This window comes from Artemia sp. Qi Xiang Cuo, chromosome 8 (assembly GCF_049724085.1).
Source record: "Artemia sp. Qi Xiang Cuo chromosome 8, ASM4972408v1, whole genome shotgun sequence".
Classification (NCBI taxonomy): Eukaryota; Metazoa; Arthropoda; class Branchiopoda; order Anostraca; family Artemiidae; genus Artemia; species Artemia sp. Qi Xiang Cuo.
The window spans coordinates 36300235-36321479 of record NC_142801.1 but is presented as its reverse complement, the minus strand read 5'-3'; the positions used below and the strand labels follow the sequence as shown (position 1 = coordinate 36321479).

The 21245-nt window shown below is 37.1% G+C and overlaps 1 protein-coding gene across 2 annotated transcripts in view; it reads left to right on the top strand.

Moving 5' to 3' along the window:
- LOC148949365 (uncharacterized) overlaps nt 1-20317 on the top strand; it is a 34365-nt gene extending 14048 nt beyond the window's left edge. Inside the window, exons 3-4 of one of the 2 annotated variants that reach the window (XM_089092931.1) lie at nt 1701-1992; nt 20203-20317. In XM_089092931.1, the coding sequence (XP_088949057.1) occupies nt 1701-1992; nt 20203-20207 (297 nt within the window). In that variant the 3' untranslated portion in view covers nt 20208-20317. Of the gene's footprint in view, nt 1-1700; nt 2066-20202 lie in introns of both variants that reach the window. The other variant, XM_089092930.1, reaches the window with a different exon arrangement.
- Nucleotides 20318-21245: the final 928 nt, after the last annotated feature.

Here is a 21245-nt window from a genome sequence, read left to right as displayed (position 1 = left end):
TATAACAAAAAAAGTGATATGGCTTCAATGTATTATTTTTTTTTCTCTTGCTTAGGCCCTTTTGTATATAAGCAGTGGTTGTAAAAGCTTTGGAGGTGCCTATTCATTCGGAATTTAATAGTTCTAGTGTTATTTCTACTTGAGAACAACTGGAGGGCAAACAGTCTACTCCGCTGCTTTCTTAGGCTGTCTTCCCCACCTCCACTTCTCATGGAGAATCTGATCAAGTTTGGGATAGTCTTTTTTTTTTTACAAAATTTGAAAGATTCAATAGCAATGTCACCTGGGATGACATAACTATCACTGGGCTCGGAACAAGGGCTGTAAATTATGTAAGTTGCCCATTATTTTCATACATGTTTTATCATTGGGGCGGGGATATGTTTGGATTGGGGTCCTTGGTATCTCAAATGATCTAATGAATTAAGAGAAAACTTTTAGGGAATGTTGAGGGGGTTGTCGAACTCAGTCAAAAGACAATATATGCATCCAGGTTTTCAAAAGTTTGTAACTGCAATATCTGAGGATCTTCTAAAGGTAAGAAGTTGTAACTTTCTGGGCATGTTGAGGGGGATATTGGAGCAAATCAAAAGACGGTACTTGCATCCAGGTTGTCAAAAGGTGAATAGGCTAAACCTCAGGAACGGCTATATGTATTAAGTTGAAATTTTCTAGGAATATTGAAGTGAGTGTTGACTAAGTCTAGAAACACAGTTGGAACTTTTAGAACTTGTTGAATTAAATGAAAAATACGCTATTTACATCTCGGTTGTCAAAAGGGTGTATTTACAATATATCAGGAACTATCAAGTGTATGAAGTTTAAAGTTTCAGGCAATTTTGAACTAAATAAAAAGACACTACGTACATCCAAGTGGTCATAGGGGTGTAACTGTCATATTTATGGAAAGGCAAATTATATTAAGTTGATACTTCCGGGGAATGTCGAGGGGGTCGTTAAATTACATCCAAATACACTATGTGCATCCAGATTGTCAAAAGGGCTTATTTGCATTATTCAGGCACAGCTAAGGGTAAACATTAACGGAATAAGGGATCTAGCGGAATTTTTAGGGAGTATTGGCCAAGGAATCCATTAAATTTTAACTAGGGAGGGCAGGCAGAGGGGCTTATGAAGGGACACATATATTTGAAAGAAATTGTAGTAGCTTTGATTTACTAGTGCTAAATATTCTTTTTTCTGCTGATCTGCTTAAAACTTCCGGCCATGAAGAAACTTCAATTGAAATTTCAGAGACAAGGGGACCCGAGCTGAAAATAAATCTAGTTGCGGTGGTTCTTGGTGGTGTAGTTTTTTTTTATTTTTTGCACAACAAAAGAAAACCAGTTTAAGCAAATTTCAAAATTTATTTTCTGATGTCACTTTACTTTTCAATAAAATACTTTTTCCGTAAAATTGCTAATTCTGTCAGCCATATCCGGATTGCCTCTTCGACCAAATATGTATTGACCAAAGTTCCATGAGCCAGCAGAATACATTGCAATATTCCAAATTTATTTTGGAAGTGTATTTGATTAAGAATATTTGTTAAACATTAGATTTTCCTTTCATTTTTGTTACTTTAATAATGAACTTAATTTATGCTTAAAATATTGATCCAACAGAGTGAAAGAGAATCGTAGATTCCAGAATTTAAACAAAGGATTTTTCAACTTTATTTCTTATTTCCTTTCTTTCAGGGAGTCACATCATTGTTCGGCTTACTATGGAAGTTAGTTTCAAACTCACCACCATTCCTTTTGCTAAGACTATTGTTTAACGTCATACCTGCTGTATATAGAACATTAAGTAGGATGGGAGGCTCTGTGGCCCTACTGCCAGCAGAATACCAGGCACAAGCAATGGCTAACCAACTGGGAGAGACCTTTAATCCCGGTGGATCGATTGTCCTTGGTTCTGCAAGAAACTGGTTATCTGAGTTCTTGAATCGACTCAACCTTGGAGGATCGCTGGTGCTAGCTCCCCTTTATGGTAAGGGGTACTTGGCAGGAATTCTTGGGGTTCTTGCTGGAATGTTTATGGGTTTCATCTATGGGTAGCTATAGTAAGTAGCACATAAACAAAATAAATTTATATAATTAGGCTATGACTTGTTGAAACAGAGACACTGACTCTACTAGTGACAACTTTTACAACAAGAGTGTTGTTTCAAGCACACATATCCCTTAATGTTTAACGAAAACCAACTAGTATTTTTTTCTACTAACCAGAGGCACATTTTATGCAACAAGTGGTTTTCATTTTATTACTTGTACTTTATAAAATTCCTACCAAATATTTTGCAAATTATTTCAATTCCAAAAATTCCAGATATTATTTTCAGAGGTTGTCAAACAGTTCGTGGTAACGAACTGTAAGTAAGGAGCGACCCGGCTCAATGGTAACCGAAACTCTAGAAAACGGATACCAATAGATACCAATAGATTTAGATACTAATAGATACACAAAAAGAATCAGATTTTAATACTGATTTCAAATATTTAAGTTTCATCAAGTTTAGTTCTACTCATCAAAAGTTACGCGCCTGAGAAAATTTGACTGATTTTAGAAAAAAGGGGAAAATACCCCCTAAAAGCCATAGAACCTTAATCAAAATCACACCATCATATTCAGCGTATCAGAGAACCCTACTGTAGAGGTTTCAAGCTTCTATCTACAAAAATGAGGAATTTTACATTTTTTCCCAGAAGAAAGATCACGGATGCGTGTTTATTTGTTTTTTTTTTTTCCAGGGGTGATCATCTCGACCCAGTGGTCCTAGAATATCGTTGGAGGGCACATTGGAACGGAAATTAAACGTTCAAAAATTAAAGAATTTTTGGTCACTTAAAAAGGGCACTAGAACTTTTAATTTCCGTTCGAATGAGCCCTCCCACGATATTCTAGGACCACTAGGCCGATACGATCACCCCTAGGGAGAAAAAACAGACAAAAAACAAATAAACACGCATCAGTGATCTTTCTTCTGGCAAAAAATACAAAATTCCACATTTTTGCAGAGCTTGAAACCTCTACAGTAGGATTATCTAATACACTGAATCTGATGGTGTGATTTACATTAAGGTTCTATAGCTTTTAGGGGGTCTTTCCCCCTTTTTTCGGAAATCAGCCAAATTTTTTCAGGCGTGTAATTTTTGATGGGTAAAACTAAACTTGATGAAACGTACATATTTGAGATCAGCATTAAAATCTGATTCTTTTGATGTATCTATTGGTTCCAAATTCCCGTTTTCGGGGATCAAAAAGTTCCTTACCACGAACTGTTTGATCAAATGAATCAAGCTGGATTATTCGATAACCACAGAAAGAATTGACCTTTAAAACCAAGAAGCTAGGGGGGGGGGGCAAACAGTTGTTCAGCCCAATTTATGTATAAAAGGATAAGCTACAGCCTGATACTAACTATACATTAAAGCATATACTATGCAACGGAACATTAAGAACAAGACCATTTTTGAGGATCTCATTGAAACAATTTTTGCACTGATAGAATCACCACTTCTGGCCAATTGTCAGAACAATTATATTTCTTTTTCTTCTTAGCTTGGAATTCTTAAATACTAAATTCCTTAAACTCAAATGTGCACTGACTGAAAATACAATTTGAAACGGAAGCATCATTAATTAAAGTTAAAAAAAACACAAAGAGATAGAAACAAATGAAGCCATCCTGAGGCTGCAACAACAATATATTCTTCATTAGCACATTGAAAAACACAACATTGTTTATCATAGGCAGCGAGATAGCGCTGACTAAGTAAAGAACGATGTGGGCACAATGTATTATTTATTTATTTTTCTTTTTTCTTCTTCTCCATACCCGGGCACTTCGTATCGAAGGAGTTGTCGTAAAATCTTTGAAAAGGGGTCATTCGATTGGAAATTGGAGTGGCTAGTGCCCTTTTTAACAGTCAAAAGTGATTGGAGGGCAACTACCGCCCCCCCTCCACACCCATCATTCCCCTAAACACATCCAATCAAAATTTTTAGATTGCCATTTTGTTCAGCGTAGTTGATTTCAAGACAGAAAATATGTTTTAGAGGAGGACACTCCACCAAAACTCACGGGGCAAGGGTTTTAAATTATGCCCTGAAGGCATATAAGAACGATGTTGGCACAATGTATCATTTATTATTTTTTTTTTCCTTTAGAGAAGGGCACTTCATATGGAAGGGGTCGACGTAGAAACTTCAAAAGGGGCTCATTCGATTGAAAATAGAAAGTTCTAGTGCCCTTTTTAATAGTCGAATGTGAGTGGAGGGCAACTAGCCCCCCCTGGCCCATCAATCCCCCAAACACATCCAATAAAAATTTTGAGATAACCATTTTGTTCAGCGTAGTTGATTTCCAGATAGAAAATATGTTTTTGAGGAGGACACTCCCCCACAACCCTCAGGGCAAGGGTTTTAAGTTATGCCCTGGGGGCAAATAAGTTTTTATAGAAGGTGTTGTCGTAGAAACTTCAAAAAAGGCTCATTCGATTGGAAATTCAAAGGGCTAGTGCCCTTTCTAGTAGTCAAAAGTGATTGGAGGGCAGCCACTCCCCCCCCCAAACCCCCATCATTCCCCCAAACACATCCAATCAAAATTTTGAGATAGCAATTTTGTTCAGCGTAGGGGATTTTCAGATAGAAAATATGTTTTTGAGGAGGACACTCCCCCACAACCCTCAGGGACAGGGTTTTAAGTTATGCCCTGACGACGTATAAGGTTTTTATAGAAGGCGTTGTCGTAGAAACATCAAAAAGGCTCATTTGATTGGAAATTCCAAGGGCCAGTGCCCTTTTTAATAGTCAAAAGTGATTGGAGGGCAACTAGCCCCCCCCACACCCAGCCGTCCCCCAAACACATCCAATCAAAATTTTGAGATAGCCAGTTTGTTCAGCGTTGTTGATTTCCAGATAGAAAATATTAATAAAGGGCTAGTACCCTTTTTAATAGTCGAAAGTGATTTGAGGGCAACTCTAATGCCCACCTTTTCCCCAAACACATCCAATCAAAATTTTTAGATAGCCATTTTATTTAACGTAGTTGAAAGTTTTGGAAATTAGGTCTTTAAGGATGACAACCCCTCCCCCCCACAGCCCTCAGGGCAAGGGTTGTAAGTTATGCCCTGGGGGCATATAAAGTTTTATTGAAAGCGTTGTCGTAGAAACTTCAAAAGGGTTCATTCAATTGGAAATCGAAAGGGCTAGTGCCTTTTTTAATAGCTGAAAGTGAGTGGAGAACAATTAGCACCCCTCTGACGCCTGCTGTCTTGACAAAAACATTAAACCATCATTTTGAGACAGTCATGTTGTTCCGCTTAGTTCAATGCTCTGGACCTTGGGTGTTTTCGGATGATAACCCCCTCAGAGCCCTCAGTGCGAAGGGTTGTAAGTTATGCCCTGGGGCCCTATAAAATTTTTATTGAAGGCATTGTCGTAGAAACTGCAAAAGAGCTCATTCAATTGAAAATTGAAAGGGCTAGTGCCTTTTTTAATAGTTGAAAGTGATTGGATAGCGACTAACGCTCCTCTCACGCCCACCATTTTCCAAAACACATCCAATCAAAATTTTGAGATATCCATTTTGTTCAACGTAGTTGAACGTTCTGGAAATTAGGTCTTTTAGGATGATAACCCCCTCAGAACCCTCAGTGGAAGGGTTGTAAGTTATGCCCTGGGGGCATATAAGGTTTATATAAAAAGTTGCTGCATAAATCATAGGCAGCGCGATCGCGCTGCTTAAGTAAAGAACGGGGACAATCGAGAACGAGACCAGAAACGAGACTAAGTAAAGAGGAGGACACTCCCCCACAACCTTCAGGGCAACGGTTTTAAGTTATGCCCTGGGGGCATATAAGAACGATGTTGGCACAATATATTATTTATTAATTTTTTCCTTTTGAACAGGTCACTTCGTATCGAAGAAGTTGTCGTAGAAACTTCAAAAAGTGCTCATTCACTCTGAAATTGGAGTGGCTTGTGCCACTTTTTAATAGTCGAAAGTGATTGGAAGGCGACTATTACCCGTTCCACACCCACCATTTCCCGAAACACAGCCAATCAAAATTTAGAGACTGCCATTTTGTTCAGCGTAGTTGATTTCCAGATAGAAATTATGTTTTTTAGGACTGTCCCCCACAGCCCTTAGGGCAAGAGTTGTAAGTTATGCCCAGGGGGCATATAAGGTTTTTGTATAGAAGGCGTTGTCGTAGAAATTTCAAAAAGGGCTCATTCGATTGGAAAATGAAATGGCTAGTGCCCTTTTTAATAGTCGAAAGTGATTGGAAAGCAACTAACACCCCTTCCACACCCACCATTTCCCCAAACACATTCAATAAAGATTTTAAGATAGCCATTTTGTTCCACGTAGTTCAAAGTCAGAGAATTATACCTTTGAGCAGGACACTCCCCCCACAGTCTTCAGGGCAAGGGTTATAAGTTATGCCCTGGGAACATATAAGGTTTTTATTGAAATTCTTGTCGTAGAAACTTGAAAAAGGGCTCATTCTATTGGAAATTCAAAGGCCTAGTGCCCTTTTTAATAGTTGAGGGGGATTTGAGGGCAACTAACCCCCCCCCCTCTCACGCCCATCTTTTCTCCAACACATCCAATCAATATTTTAGATAGCCATTTTATTCAACGTAGTTGAAAATTTTGGAAATTAGGTGTTTAAGGATGACAACCCCTCCCCCCACAGTCCTCAGGGCAAGTTCTGTAAGTTATGCCCTTGGAGCATGTAAGGTTTTTATTGAAAGCGTAGAAACTTCAAAAAGGACTTTTTTAATTGGAAATTGAAAGGGCTTGTGCCTTTTTTAATAGTTGAAAGTGTTTGGAGAGCGACTAATGCTCCTCTCACGCCCATCTTTTCTCCAACACATCCAATCAATATTTTAGATAGCCATTTTATTCAACGTAGTTGAAAATTTTGGAAATTAGGTGTTTAAGGATGACAACCCCTCCCCCCACAGCCCTCAGGGCAAGGTATTTAAGTTATGCCCTGGGGGCATATAAGGTTTTTATTGAAAGCGTAGAAACTTCAAAAAGGACTTTTTTAATTGGAAATTGAAAGGGCTTGTGCCTTTTTTAATAGTTGAAAGTGTTTGGAGAGCGACTAATGCTCCTCTCACGCCCACCATTTTCCCAAACACATCCAATTAAAAATTTTGAGATATCCATTTTGTTCAACGTAGTTGAAAGTTCTGGAAATTATGTATTTTAGGATGACAAACCTCGCAAAGCCCACAGTGTAAGGGTTTTAAGTTCTGCCCTTGGGGCAAATATGCTTTTCGTAGACAGAGTAGTCGTCAAACTTCAAAAGGGACTCATTCAATTTGAAATTAAGATGGCTAGTGCCCTTTTTAATAGTCGAAAGTGATGGGAGGGTAGCTAACCCCCCTCTCACACCCACCATTCCTCCAAACACATCCAATCAAAATTTTGAGATAGCCATTTTGTTTAACGTAGTTGAAAGTTCTGGAAATTAGGTCTTACACCCTCCTCCCCGCACTCAGGGCAATGGTTGTAAGTTATGCCCTGGGGGCATATAAGATTTTTGTTGAAAGTTTTGTCGTAGAAACTTCAAAAGGGCTCATTTGATTGGAAATTGAAAGGGCTAGGGCCATTTTTAATAGTTGAAAGTGATTGAATAGCGACTACCGCCCCTCTCACGCCCACCATTTCCCGAAACACATCCAATCAAAATTTTGAGATAGCCATTTTGTTTAACGTAGTTAAAAGTTCTGGAAATTCGGTCTTAGAGGATGACAACCACCCTAACAGACCTTAGGGTAAGGGTCGCAATTTATGCCTGGGGGCATATAAGGTGTTTATTGAAAGCGTTGGCGTTTCCAAAAGGGCTCATTCGATTGGAAGTCGAAAAGCCTAGTGCCCTTTTTAATAGTCGAAAGTGATTGGAAGGCTTGACATTTTTATAGTAAAGATCGATGTGGGTATTGTGTATTATTTTTTGTTGTTGTTGTTGTTTAGAAAACGGCACTTCGTAAAAAAGGAGATGTCGTGGGAACTTCAAAAAGGGCTGAATCTATTGAAAAAAGAAATAGCTGATGCCCTTTTTAATAGTGAAAAGTGATTGGAGGGCAACTAATTCTCCTTCCACTCACACCCTCCCACGACGACCCTCCCACGCCCACCCTCCCATGCCCACCATCCCATTCGCCCATTATGTTCAAAAACTAAATGTTGCCTTAAGATTAAATCAAAATGCAATGTGATAATGCTAACTCCCAATAATTCATCTCAGCACTATCCCAAAAACCATTGAGGGTATTTATGTTCATACTTTCAGGGCTACTTCTGCTCTTAAAATTTAACCAAATCAAAATAGCGTATGTGTATCCAAACTATCAAAGAAAGTAAACAGATTTTTTTTGCAAATGGTATCAAGTTTTTCATTTCAGGCCAACTAGAGGAGGTATGAAACTAAATTAAACATTATTATTCCTGTCCAGATTTTTAAAAGGGTGTATGTTGTTAAAAATTGCTGAAAATTTTTCCCCAGTATACAAATAGCAGGCCAAACTATAAAGTCTTAAAAAACGAAAAGATTTAAAGAGATATTGTCTTTTTCCCTGAAAAAACTGTGTCAATATAAAATGAACAGAAATTAATTAAAAAAACTTTTTCCACAAAGTAAGTTTTTCAAAGAAAAGTAAAGAACTCCATTAAACAAAAAAGAACAAATATAAAATCAAATAATCTACCAGGAGTGAAACTACCACAAATCAGCATCGATAATTAAATGAAACCCAAAACGAACAGAAATTACAATAAATAACCGAGTCAAACTCAAAACGAGCAGAAGTTAACATAAGTTGGGCGCAAAACCCCTATGCCTTCCCAAGGCCAGAACAAAATTTGCACTTTACTGAAAAAATGCAAATGAATGTGCATTGTCAGTTTAGTATACATATACTGATATCTAGTAATCAAAAGGTTAATATTATTTGATTTATTAAAGTTATAAAAGTAAAAACATTTATGTTTTTTCAGTAAAGTGCAAATTTTTTTCTGGCCTTGGGAAGGCCTAGGTGTTTCGCGCCCAGCTTATGTTAACTTCTGCTCGTTTTGAGTTTGACTCGGTTATTTATTGTAATTTCTGTTCGTTTTGGGTTTCATTTATTTATTGATGCTGATTTGTGGTAGTTTATTAGAAACTGAAACTGTGGGCTCATTTAATTAGAAACTGAAAGGGCTAGTGCCCTTTTTAATAGTCAAAAGTAATTGGAAGGCAACTAACCCCTCTCTCACAACCACCATTTCCTCAAACACATCTAATCAAAATTTTGAGATAACCATTTTGTGCAATGTAGTTAAAAGTTCTGGAAATTTTTCCCTCACACCCCTCAGGGCAAGGGTTGTAAATTATAACCTGGGGGCATATAAAGTTTTTATAGATGACGTTGTCCGTAGAAACTTCAAAAAGGGTATATTCAATTGGAATTTGAAAGTGCTAGTGCCCTTTTTAATAGTCGAAAGTAATTAGAGGATAACTAACCCCCTTCTCACGCCCATCATTTACTCAAAATGTCTTTGAGGATGTCAACCCCTCGCAGCCCTCAAGGTAAGGGTTGTAAGTTATGCCCTCGAAGCCTATAATATTTTTATAGAAAGGGTTGTCATTGAAACTTCAAAAAGGACTCGTTCGATTGGAAAATGAAAGGTTTAGTGCATTTTTTAATAGTAGAAAGTAATTAGAGGGCAACTATCCCCCTCTCTCATGCCCACGATGCCCCCAAACACATGCAATCAAAATGTTAAGTTAGCCATTTTGTTCAACGTAGTTTAAAGTTCTGGAAATTAGGTCTTTGAGGATGACAACTTCCCCCCCCCCCACAACTCTCAGGGTAAGGTTTGTAAGTTATGCCCTGAGGGCATATACAGTTTTTATAGAAGGTGTTGTCGTATAAAATTTCAAATAGGGCTGATTCGATTGGAAATTGAAAGGGCTAGTAATAGTCGAAAGTGATTGGAGGGCAACTAACCTCCCCCTCACGCCCACCATTTCCCCAAACACATCCAATCGAAATTTTGAGATATCTATTTTGTTCAACGTAGTTGAAAGTTCTGGAAATTATGTATTTGAGGAAGACAAACCCACCACGTCAAGGGTTGTAAGTTATGTCCTGGGGCCATATAATTTTTTTTATAGATAGCGTTGTTGTAAATACTTCAAAAAGGGCTCACTCAATGGGAAATGGAAAGGGCTATTTCCCTTTTCAGTAGTCGAAAGTATTTGGAGGGTAATTAACCCCCTCTCACGCCCACCATTTCTTCAAACACATCCAATGAAAATTTTGAGATAGGCATTTTGTTCAATGTAGTTAAAAGTTCTGGAAATTATGTCTTTGAGGATGACAGCCCCCCCCCCACGCCCCTCAGGGTAAGGGTTTTAAGTTATGCCTTGGTAGCATATAAGCTTCTTATAGAAAGTATTGTCACAAAAACTTCAAAAAGGGCTAATTCGATTTGAAATTGAAAGAGCTAGTGCACTTTTTAATAGTAGAAAGTGATTGAAAGGCAACTAACTCCATTTCATGCCCACCATTTCCCCAAACACCTGCAATCAAAATTTTGCTATGACCATTTTGTTTATCGTAGTTTAAAGTTCTGGACTTAGGTGTTTGAGGATGACAACCACCTCACCCCCCACAACCCTCAGGGTTGTAAGTTATGCCCTGGGGGCATATAAGGCATAAGGGTCTCGAAATTATGTCTTTGAGTATGAACCCCCCCCCCCCAGCCCTCAAGGCTAAGGTTGTAAATTATGCCATGGGGGCATTTAAGGTATTTTATAGAAGGCGTTGTTGTAAAAATTTCAAAAACGACTCATTCAACTGGAAATTGAGAGGCCTAATGTCCTTTTAAATAGCAGAAAGTAATCAGAGGGAGAATCACCACGCCGCTCACGCCCATCCTTTCCCTAGATGTTTACAAGCAACATCTTTATATGTCCTTTTCGTTCAACGCAATTGAAAGGTTTGATAATGTTGTCCTTGAGAATAACAGCCCTCCCCCAAATCCTTTCAGGACAATGGTCTTAAATAGTGACCTCGGGGCGTCAGAGGTTTCTACGGAAAGTTGCTTAGTAGAAGCTACAAAAAGAGCTTATTCGATTGGATATCGATCGGATTTGTGCCTTTCATATTAGGTGAATGTTATCCGAGGGCCAAAGACCCCCCCCCCACGCTTCGCATGTCTTCCGACAATGCCCAGAAATATGTTGTGATAGGTATTTTGATCAACGTATTTGAAAGGTCTTGATATTATGTTTTTGAGTATAGCAAATCCTCTTAGCTCTCAGGGCAAAGGTTGTAAGCTATGCCCGGGGGTATATAGGGTTTCTATAGAAATCTTGGTCATATAAATTTCGGAGGGGATTCATTGGATTGGCAATCAGACGCTCTAGGGGTCTTTTTAAGAGTCAAAGTGATCGGAGGGCAGATACCCCACCCCCCATACACACATTTTATTGTCCCGAAACGTATCTAATAGAAATTTCGAGATAGCTATTCTATTCAAAATACTCTAAACATCATATAAAAAGGCTTTTGGGGTTGAAACAAACCCCAGAGATTAGGGGCAAGGATTGCGAGTTATACCCAGAGGGTATCTAAGGTTCTTATGGAAGGGATGTGTGTGTAACTTTAGAAGAGGCTCAGTTGTTTCCCTGAAAAAGACTATGTCATAATAAAACGAACAGATATCAATTAAAAAAAAAAAACTTTTTTTTAAGAAAAAAATAAGAAATCAATTTAAAAATTTGTGTTTTACTAAAAAAATTCTTTTAAATGTTTTCAGTTTTATAACTTTAACAAATCAAAAGCCAATTAAGATTTTCAGGAATAAATATTAGCATATGTATATTAAACTGACAATGCAAATTATTTTCAGTAAATTCATTTAAAATTTTTCAGCAAAATACAGATTATATTCTGGGTTTTAGAAGGCATAGGGTTTTAGAACCCTACTCATATTAATTTCTGCTCGTTTTGAGTTAGACTCTGTTACTTATTTTAATTTCTGTTTGTTTTGGGTTTCATTTATTTATTGATACTGATTTGTGGTAGTTGTATGCTTGTTAGATTATTTGATTCTATTTTTTTTCATTTTTGGTTTAATGGAGCCCTTCACTTTTTTTTGAAAAACTTGTTTTGCGGAAAAAGATTTTTAATTAATTATATTAAATACCTAACCTAAACAACTCTATATATTAAATATTTAATTAAAGTATACCTGAGGAGGGCTGAGCTGAACGCAGTCCATTTGTTTGGGGGTTGAGTAAGACAGATGTGGGTTAAACGGGGGATTGAGGTATGAGGTGAGTGAGGATGGAGTTACATGAGGGTTGAATTTCCCGCAAGTTGAGCTGAACAGGGGTTGAAATAAGGGGGAGGGGACATTAAGTTGCACGGTGGTTGAGTAGCACGGAGGTTGAGTTTTGTAAGGGTTTAGTTGCATTGGGGTTCAGTTAAATGGGGATTGAGTTGTACGAAGGTTCAGTTAAAAGGGGTTGGGTTGCACGAGGGTTCATTGGCAGCGGGCAAGACCTGCTTTTTAACGGGCAAGACATTTGGACGGACAAGACACTTTTTCTTTCTGAGATAATTTATGATATGTTATATTGCTCATGGTAAGACGTACTCAGTGAGGACTTGACAGAATGACAGATACCAAATTAAGACAGATTCTTTATTTAACATGTGTATATGTGTTTTTGTATGTGACTGTGTATTTATTGTGGGTATAAAATGATTAGCTAACTCGGGTTGACCAAAGTCTTTTTTGATAATTTCCACCAGTAGGGTTACTTGGCAAGCTACAAAAGTGTTTACTAATAAACGAGAAAACTACAAAGACAGAAAAAATAATTTCTGCTGAAGTTTATTACTATGGATTTCGATAAAAAATTAGTGTCTCGAAATAACCATACAGGACGAAGAATAATAAGAGGAAGACTAGAAACAGATTATCAGGTTTTCTACTTTGAAACTTGGTACTTTAGTTCAAAAACATAAAAAAATTTGCTTTTATTAACTAGATTTAACATGGTAGATCATGGGAATTTAATTTACGTTCATGGTAATTTAATGCGTTTCAAATATAAAATTGCTTGGCATTATTTTTTCTGTTTCTCCTTTGGCGGTTTGCCCGTCTCCGGTTACTAGTACTTAACAGTTTATGGTAAAATCTCGCCAAATAGAGGAAGATATAGTCGTCGAGGTTTGTGTAAACTTCACCGTAGTTTTTGCTCTTCAACAGTTCTGTTTCTTTCTGGTTTCCAGCCTTTAATGCGGAAAAAAGACCTTCAGTTAAGGAGAGGCTATTTTGAATACTGCAAATTTTCATTATATTTACCGAGATGATATAAACACCGAAAGACTAGGGGCGTTTTTTCACTCATCAATGTACTAAGATCTTACATATTTTGTCAGAAAACGCTTAAAAGTGAAATCTTTTAACAAAGATCTTACATCTTTGGTCGTTCTTGTGCAAACGTCTGTCATCATTCTGCTCCGATCAGCGGTCTGAGAACAATGATGAGCAGATCATCAATGTTCTCTCATCATTGTTCTATATGGCAGAACAGTGGCGGTCTTCACACTTTTTGCTAACATCAGTGAGCTGTAAGATCTTAGAACAAAGATCAGTTAAAAAACGATAATCTTTGCAGAAAGATGTAAGATCTTAGATGTAAGATCTTAGTGCTAAAAAACGGGCCTACTATTTCTTATTTTTGGACTGAGAGCTGATACTCCGAAAAAGATGAGTGCCAGTGATCCTCTATGTTGTTTTTTCCAGACTGGTAATCGGTGAAAATAGCGACAAAGACCACACTGCCTTTCCAAAGCAAACAACAAAACACGAAGAACAATAGGGAAATCTTTTTGTAAGACAGTGAAGATAATTTGAATGAATATTTCGGCCCTATGTTCAAGGGCCGTCCTCAGCAAGACAAAAATATATAAAAGAAAAAAGACTCACAGCAACATGCGACCAATCAAACCGAAAATAAAAAAAAAATTCAAAGCAGTCCCTGCATCCTTACTTCAGCGAAGTTCAGCCAGGACTGATAAAAAGTGAGGTAAAACGAGGCGTCTCAATGAGATGAAAGAAAAATAATTTAAAAACACGTTCTTATTGCTAATCCAGCCTTTTTGGCAGCTAACCTCAAAGGTCTTTTTGTGATCGGTTCTGTTTTAATGTCTGTTGGGTTTTAAAATATTTTGTAAGCTCATTTTTAATCAAATTTGTGAATAGAGCATTTAGTGTATATTCCCCTAAGTTAAATTAATTAAAAAAACTTTTTCCACAAAATAAGTTTTTCAAAGAAAAGTAAAGAACTCCATAAAACAAAAAATGAGCAAAAACAATATCAAATAATCTAGCAAGCGTGAAACTACCACAAATCAGCATCGATAAATAAATGAAACCCAAAACGAACAGAAATTACAATAATTAACCGAGTCAAACTCAAAACGATCAGAAATTAACACAAGTTGGGTGCAAATCCCCTATGCCTTCCCAAGGCCAGAACAAAATTTGCACTTTACTTAAAAAATATAAATGTTTTTACTTTTATAACTTTAATAAATCAAATAATATTAACATTTTGATTACTAAATATCAGTATATGTTTATTAAACTGACAATGTACATTCATTTTTATTTTTTCAGTAAAGTGCAAATTTTGTTTTGGCCTTGGAAAGGCGTAGGGGTTTTGCGCCCAACTTATATTAATTTCTGCTCGTTTTGAGTTTGACTCGGTTAATTATTGTAATTTCTCTTCGTTTTGGGTTTCATTTATTTATCAATGCTGATTTGTGGTAGTTTCACGCTTGGTAGATTATTTGATTTTAGTTTTGCTCATTTTTTTTTTTTAATGGAGTTCTTTACTTTTCTTTGAAAGACTTATTTGTGGAAAAGGTTTTTTTAATTAATTTCTGTTCCTTTTGTATTGACACAGTGTTTTCAGGGAAAAAGAAAATAATAATTTAAATCTTTTCGTTTTTTAAAACTTTATAGTTTGGCCTGCTATTTGTATGCCGGAGAAAAATTTTCCGCAATTTTTAACAGCATACACCCTTTTAAAAATCTGGACACAAATAGTACTATTTAATTTAGTTTCATAACTCCTATAGTTGACCTGTAATACCATTCGCAAAAAAAATCTGTTTACTTTTTTTGATAGCTTGGATACACTTACGCGTTTGAACATAATACCCTGTGTCGTTCTTGGGATACTGCTGAGATGCTTTATTGGAATTAGCATTATCACAGTGCATTTTGATTTAATCTTAAGTCAACATTTAGTTTTTAAACCTATAAAAATAGGATTTGAGGTAGACTAAAATCTATTCTATAAATCATATACAACAACTTTCTATATAAACCTTATATGCCCCCAGGGCATAACTTACAATGCTTGCACTGAGGGCTCTGAGGGGGTTATCATCCTAAAAGACCTAATTTCCAGAACTTTCAACTACGTTGAACAAAATGGATATCTCAAAATTTTGATTGGATGTGTTTGGGAAAATGGTGGGCGTGAGAGGGGCGGTAGTCACTCTCCATTCACTTTCAACTATTAAAAAAGGCACTAGCCCTTTCAATTTCCAAGAATGAGCCCTTTTAAAGTTTCTACGACAACGCTTTCATTAAAAACTTTATATGCCCCCAGGGCGAAACTTACAACCCCTACCCTGAGGGCTGTGGGGGGAGGGGTTTTCATCCTTCAAGACCTAATTTCCAAAACTTTTAACTACGTTGAATAAAATGGCTATCTAAAAATTTTGATTGGATGTGTTTTGGGAAAAGGTGGGCGAGAGAGGGGGGCTAGTTGCCCTCAAATAACTTTTGACTATTAAAAATGGTACTAGTCCTTTGAATTTCAAACCGAATGAGCCCTTTTTTAAGTTTCTACGACAAAGATTTTAATAAAAACCTTACATGCCCCCATGGCATAACTTATGATCCTTGCCCTGAGGGTTCTGGGTGAGTGTCCTCCTTAAGAATAGGTTTTCTGTATGGAAATCAACTACACTCAACAGAATGGCTAACTCAAAATTTTGGTTGGATATGTTTGGGGGAATGATGGGTGTGGGGGGGCCATTTGCCCTCCAATCACTTTCAACTATTAAAAAGGGCACTAGCCCTTAGAATTTCCAATCAACTGAGCTTTTTTAGAAGCTACTACGACAACGCCTTCTTTAAAAACATTATATGCCCCCAGGGCGTAATTTAAAACCCTTGCCCTGAGGGATATGGGGGAGTGTCCTCCTCAAAAACATATTTTCTATCTGGAAATCAACTACGCTGTACAAAATGGCTATGTCAAAATATTGATTGGATGTGTTTGGGGGAATGAAGGGCGTGAGGGGGGGGGGGGGCTAATTGCACTCAAATCAAGTACGACTACTAAAAAGGGTACAAGCCCTTTGAATTTCCAATCGACTGAGCCTTTTTTGAAGTTTCTAGGACAACGCCTTCTATAAAACCGTGTATGCCCCCAGGGCATAACTTAAAATCCTTTCCCTTAGGTATGTGGGGGAGTGTCCTCCTCAAAAACAAATTTTCTAACTGGAAATCAACTACGCTGAACGAAATGGCTATCTAAAAATTTTGATTGGATGTGTTTTGGGAAAGGGTGAGCGAGAGAGGATGGTTAGTTACCCTCAAATAACTTTTGACTATTACAAAGGGTACTAGTCCTTTGAATTCAAACCCTATGAGCCCTTTTTTAAGTTTTTATGACAACGATTTCTATAAAAACCTTGAATGACCCCAGGGCAAAACTTAAAACCCTTGCCCCGAGGGTTGTGGGGGAGTGTCCTCCTTAAGAATATGTTTTCTGTCTGGAAATCAACTACCCTCAACAGAATGGCTATCTAAAAATTTTTATTGGATGTGTGGGGCGGAATGATGGGTGTGTGGGGGGGTAGTTGCCCTCCAATCACTTTCAACTATTAAAAAGGGCACTAGCCCTTTGAATTTCCAGTCGAATGAGCTTTTATTGAAGTTTTTTCGACAACGCCTTCTTTAAAAACATTATATACCCCCAGGGCATAACATAAAACCCTTGCCCTGAGGGAAGTGGGGGAGTGTCCTCCTCAAAAACAAATTTTCTAACTGGAAATCAACTACGCTGAACGAAATGGCTATCTAAAAATTTTGATTGGATGTGTTTGGGGGACTGATGGGCGTGGGGGGGGGGGGCTCGTTGCCATCCAAACACTTTTGACTATTAAAAAGGGTACTAGGCTACTAGCCCTTTGAATTTCCAATCGAATGAGCCTGTTTTGAAGTTTCTACGACAACGCCTTCTACAAAAACCTTATACGCCCCCAGGGTATAACTTAAAACCCCTGCTCCGAGAGTTGTGGGGGAGTGTCCTTCTCGAAAACATATTTTCATCTGGAAATCAAGTACGCTGAACAAAATGGCTATCTCAAAATTTTGATTGGATGTGTTTGGGGGAATGATGGGCGTGGGGGGGGGGCTAGTTGCCCTCCAATCACTTTCGACTATTAGAAAAGGGCACTAGCCCTTTGAATTTCCAATCGAATGAGCCTGTTTTGAAGTTTCTACGACAACGCCTTCTATAAAAACCTTATATGCCCCCAGGGCATAACTTAAACCCTTGCCCCGAGGGTTGTGGGGGAGTGTCCTCCTCAAAAACATATTTTCTATCTGGAAATCAACTGCGTTGAACAAAATGGCTATATCAAAATTTTCATTGGACGTATTTGGGAATGATGGGCGTGTGGGGGCTATTTGCCTTCCAATTACTTTCGACAATTAAAAAGGGCACTGGCCAATCCAATTTTCAATCAAATCAACCCTTTTTGAACTTTGTAAGACAACTTCTTCGATACGAAGTGCCCGGATATGGAGAAAAAAAACAATACATTGTGCCAATATCGTTCTCTTCTTAGGCAGCGCTGGTGCGTTGCCTATGATAATGTTATTAATCTAAGTCTGATTTCAACTGCTTCTCGGACTAGCTCTGTTATGCCTTGGTCATGGCTAATAAGGGCAGATTCATCAAAAAGTATGTTGTGGCTAGGATTTTCAAATACATGGCTGCCTAAAGCAGAATCAAATGAAACAGTAGAAATATTAAAATTTAGAGCTTTGGCAATATCATCTTTATGCTTTTGTATGCGTTTCTCTAAATTCTGGCGTGATCTACCAACATTGTATATGCCACAATCGCATTGTATTTGATAGACACCCTCTTTGGGGAGTAACTGGGGTTTTATCTTTACAAGAATTTGGGAAATCTCTGACTTTGAAATAATTGGTAAATACTAAATACAGATTATTTTGTGTGCAAACTTTTTTAAGATTTGTAGGGGTTTTTGGGATGTAAGGGCGGTAAAGTATGCCTGAAGGCTGGTCGGAAATCTCACCTGGTAAACTACTATTGAGTTTACTGGAGTGTATTTTCAGTCTACAGTTAATTACACTATTGATAAATGAAATAGGATACCCATTTCCACAAAGTATATCCCTGATAGAGCTCAGCTCTGCTGTGATGTGGGCATCAGAACAAATGCTTAGGGCACGATCGACAAGAAAAATTACGACAGCTGTTTTAACTTGTGGGGGGTGGTTTGATATAAAATGCAAATATAGGCTATATTATTTTGTGTTGGTTTTCTATGAATAGTAAAATTGGGTTTATCTAAGCTACGAATAATTAACACATCTAGGAATGGGATTTTATTTGCGATTTCAATTTCTAAAGTAAACTGTAAATTTTACTGTAAAAAAAAACTATGTTCATTTCCCCCATAACTCCAAAGTGAAATTATGTCATCCATGTAACGTCCCCAAAAGATATGTTTCAAAAAATACGAACCTAATGCCCAATTTTCAATATGTTCCACATGTATGTTCGCCAGTAACCCAGAGAGCGCGCCCATCGCTAAACCATTAATTTGCTGGTAAAAAGAATTACGGAATTGGAAATACACTGAGTACTTATTACAGAGTTTAAACAAGGTCATTAAGACTTGGCAATCTATTCCTGCTGCTGAAGCTTCCATTAAATGATAATTTTCTTTGATATTATTTTGAAATAATTGTTCAGATACTGCTACATCAATATTTTTATACATTGAAACAATGTCAAAGCTACTTATAATTGTATTTTCTGAGATATTCACGTTTTTGAGTTTTTCAACTAAATCTACCGAACTCCATATATAGGATTTATGAGAGCAAAGCAAAGGTTTTAAAGGCTGTACATAACCATTTCCCAATATTGGACGTGGGGGCTTTCTTACAAGCTACTATGGGCCTTAAAGGGATGCCTTGCTTATGTAATTTTGGTAGACCATAAAACTTAGGACAAAAGCTACCACGTGGAAAAAATTTATTAGATAGTTGTGGAGTAATTTTGTTTTAAACTTTTTAATTCATTTATAATTTTGTTAGCAAATTGAGCAGTCCGATCTTGGGTCGCAGTTGCATCATTTAATTAAAAATTATCTTACAAAATATTTAAAAAAAAAACAATAGACGTTATCACAGAACCGGTCACAAAAAGACCTTTGAGGTTAGCTGCCAAAAAGGCTGGATTAGCATTAAGAACGTGTTTTTAAATTATTTTTCTTTCATCTCATTGAAACGCTTTGTTTTACCTCACTTCTTATCAGTCCTGGACTCCTGGTTGAACTTCGCTGAAGTAACGATTCTAGGACTGCTTTGAAAAAAAAAATTTTTTTGGTTTAATTGGTCGCAAGTTGTTATGAGTCTTTTTTCTTTTATATATTTGTGTCTTGATGAGGACGGCCCTTGGACATAGGGCCGAAATATTCATTCAAATTATCTTCACTGTCTTACAAAAAGATTTCCCTGTTGTTCTTCGTGCTTTTGTTGTTAGTAATCGGTGAATATTGCGATGTTTTGTTGTTCTTATGTTGTGCTTTTGTTTGGATTCCTTGCTGGTTATACTTTTTTCTTTGTTCTTTACTACGCATTAATTTTTGTAATATTACGGGTTATAAATATACTTACTTATTTACTATGATTTAATTATATTACTTCAGTTATAAACTGGAAGAAATCAAATTTTTCCCCCCTATCAAGCACTAACGAAATTAGCCGTTCTTTTAACTTTACATACATAATGAATTATTCCCTTATCATCGAATGTATTTTTTTTTCAGGATAACCTTGACGTAGTGGATTGGTGGTATGCTGATTCAATCGAAGAAAATGGACCCATTAATTTATTGTATTTAATTTTATTTGCTTATCTATTAAAAAAGAGCAATCTTCAAACTTTGTCCCCTCAAGATTTAGAAAGAGGTCTGACAAATTCCAGTAACGCCACTGCTTGGAAACACTTATGAAACCTTTTGACTGCGTCACGCCCAAGTTTAAACGGCATTGTTTCCCTAAGGCACGTATAGGTAAATAGCTTTGACAAGGGTAATTTATGTCAGAAAGAAAGATATTAAAACCGAACCATTTTATGAAAAGATTAAATTCAATGGGCATGTGAATATGAAAAATACAAAATTATCTCTACACATAATCTGCAGGGATGCAATGGCGTTTCAGCTATGGTAGTCCTGCTGTTGCTTTTCAGCCAACCACAGAATCCGTTACGCGACATATCGGTTATGATTCAATGTTTTCCTAGCGGACGCTTGTCTTATGACCGTAGATGAGCCTTATAAGCTGTATTAATTTAAAAACGATATTCTATTCAACAGGAATTTTACAGGAGAGTATAAACAATTGAAAAATATGCTAGTAAAAGACATATGCTTAGGTATCTAAGATGTGACAAAGGTAATTTTGTTAACAAGATCTTCAATTTCAAACTATGTCTGGGAATGAAGAAAAGGGTGATGAGTGAGTGAGGAGGCCAGCAAAGTTTGAATAGAAGAAAAAGTTCTAAATGTGTGTAAAAAAATCAAATAAGATAGAAGACAATAGGTTGGATTCAAACAACCTAGCTTACCGTATTCAATTTGAGGCAATGGACTATAAATTGAAGTATTCCAAAATGAGTCAAATGATGCCTTTTGGACAACCGCAACGCATATTATTAATTAGACCGCATATTTTAATAGGGATGGTAAAGGGTGATACAGGGGCTGAAAATGGACCGAAAATGTGTTTGTCTCTAATCGGTCTTAAATTTACATTCCTGACTCCTTGGCTCAAGGGAACCCCAATTTACAAGCACAAAATCTGATTT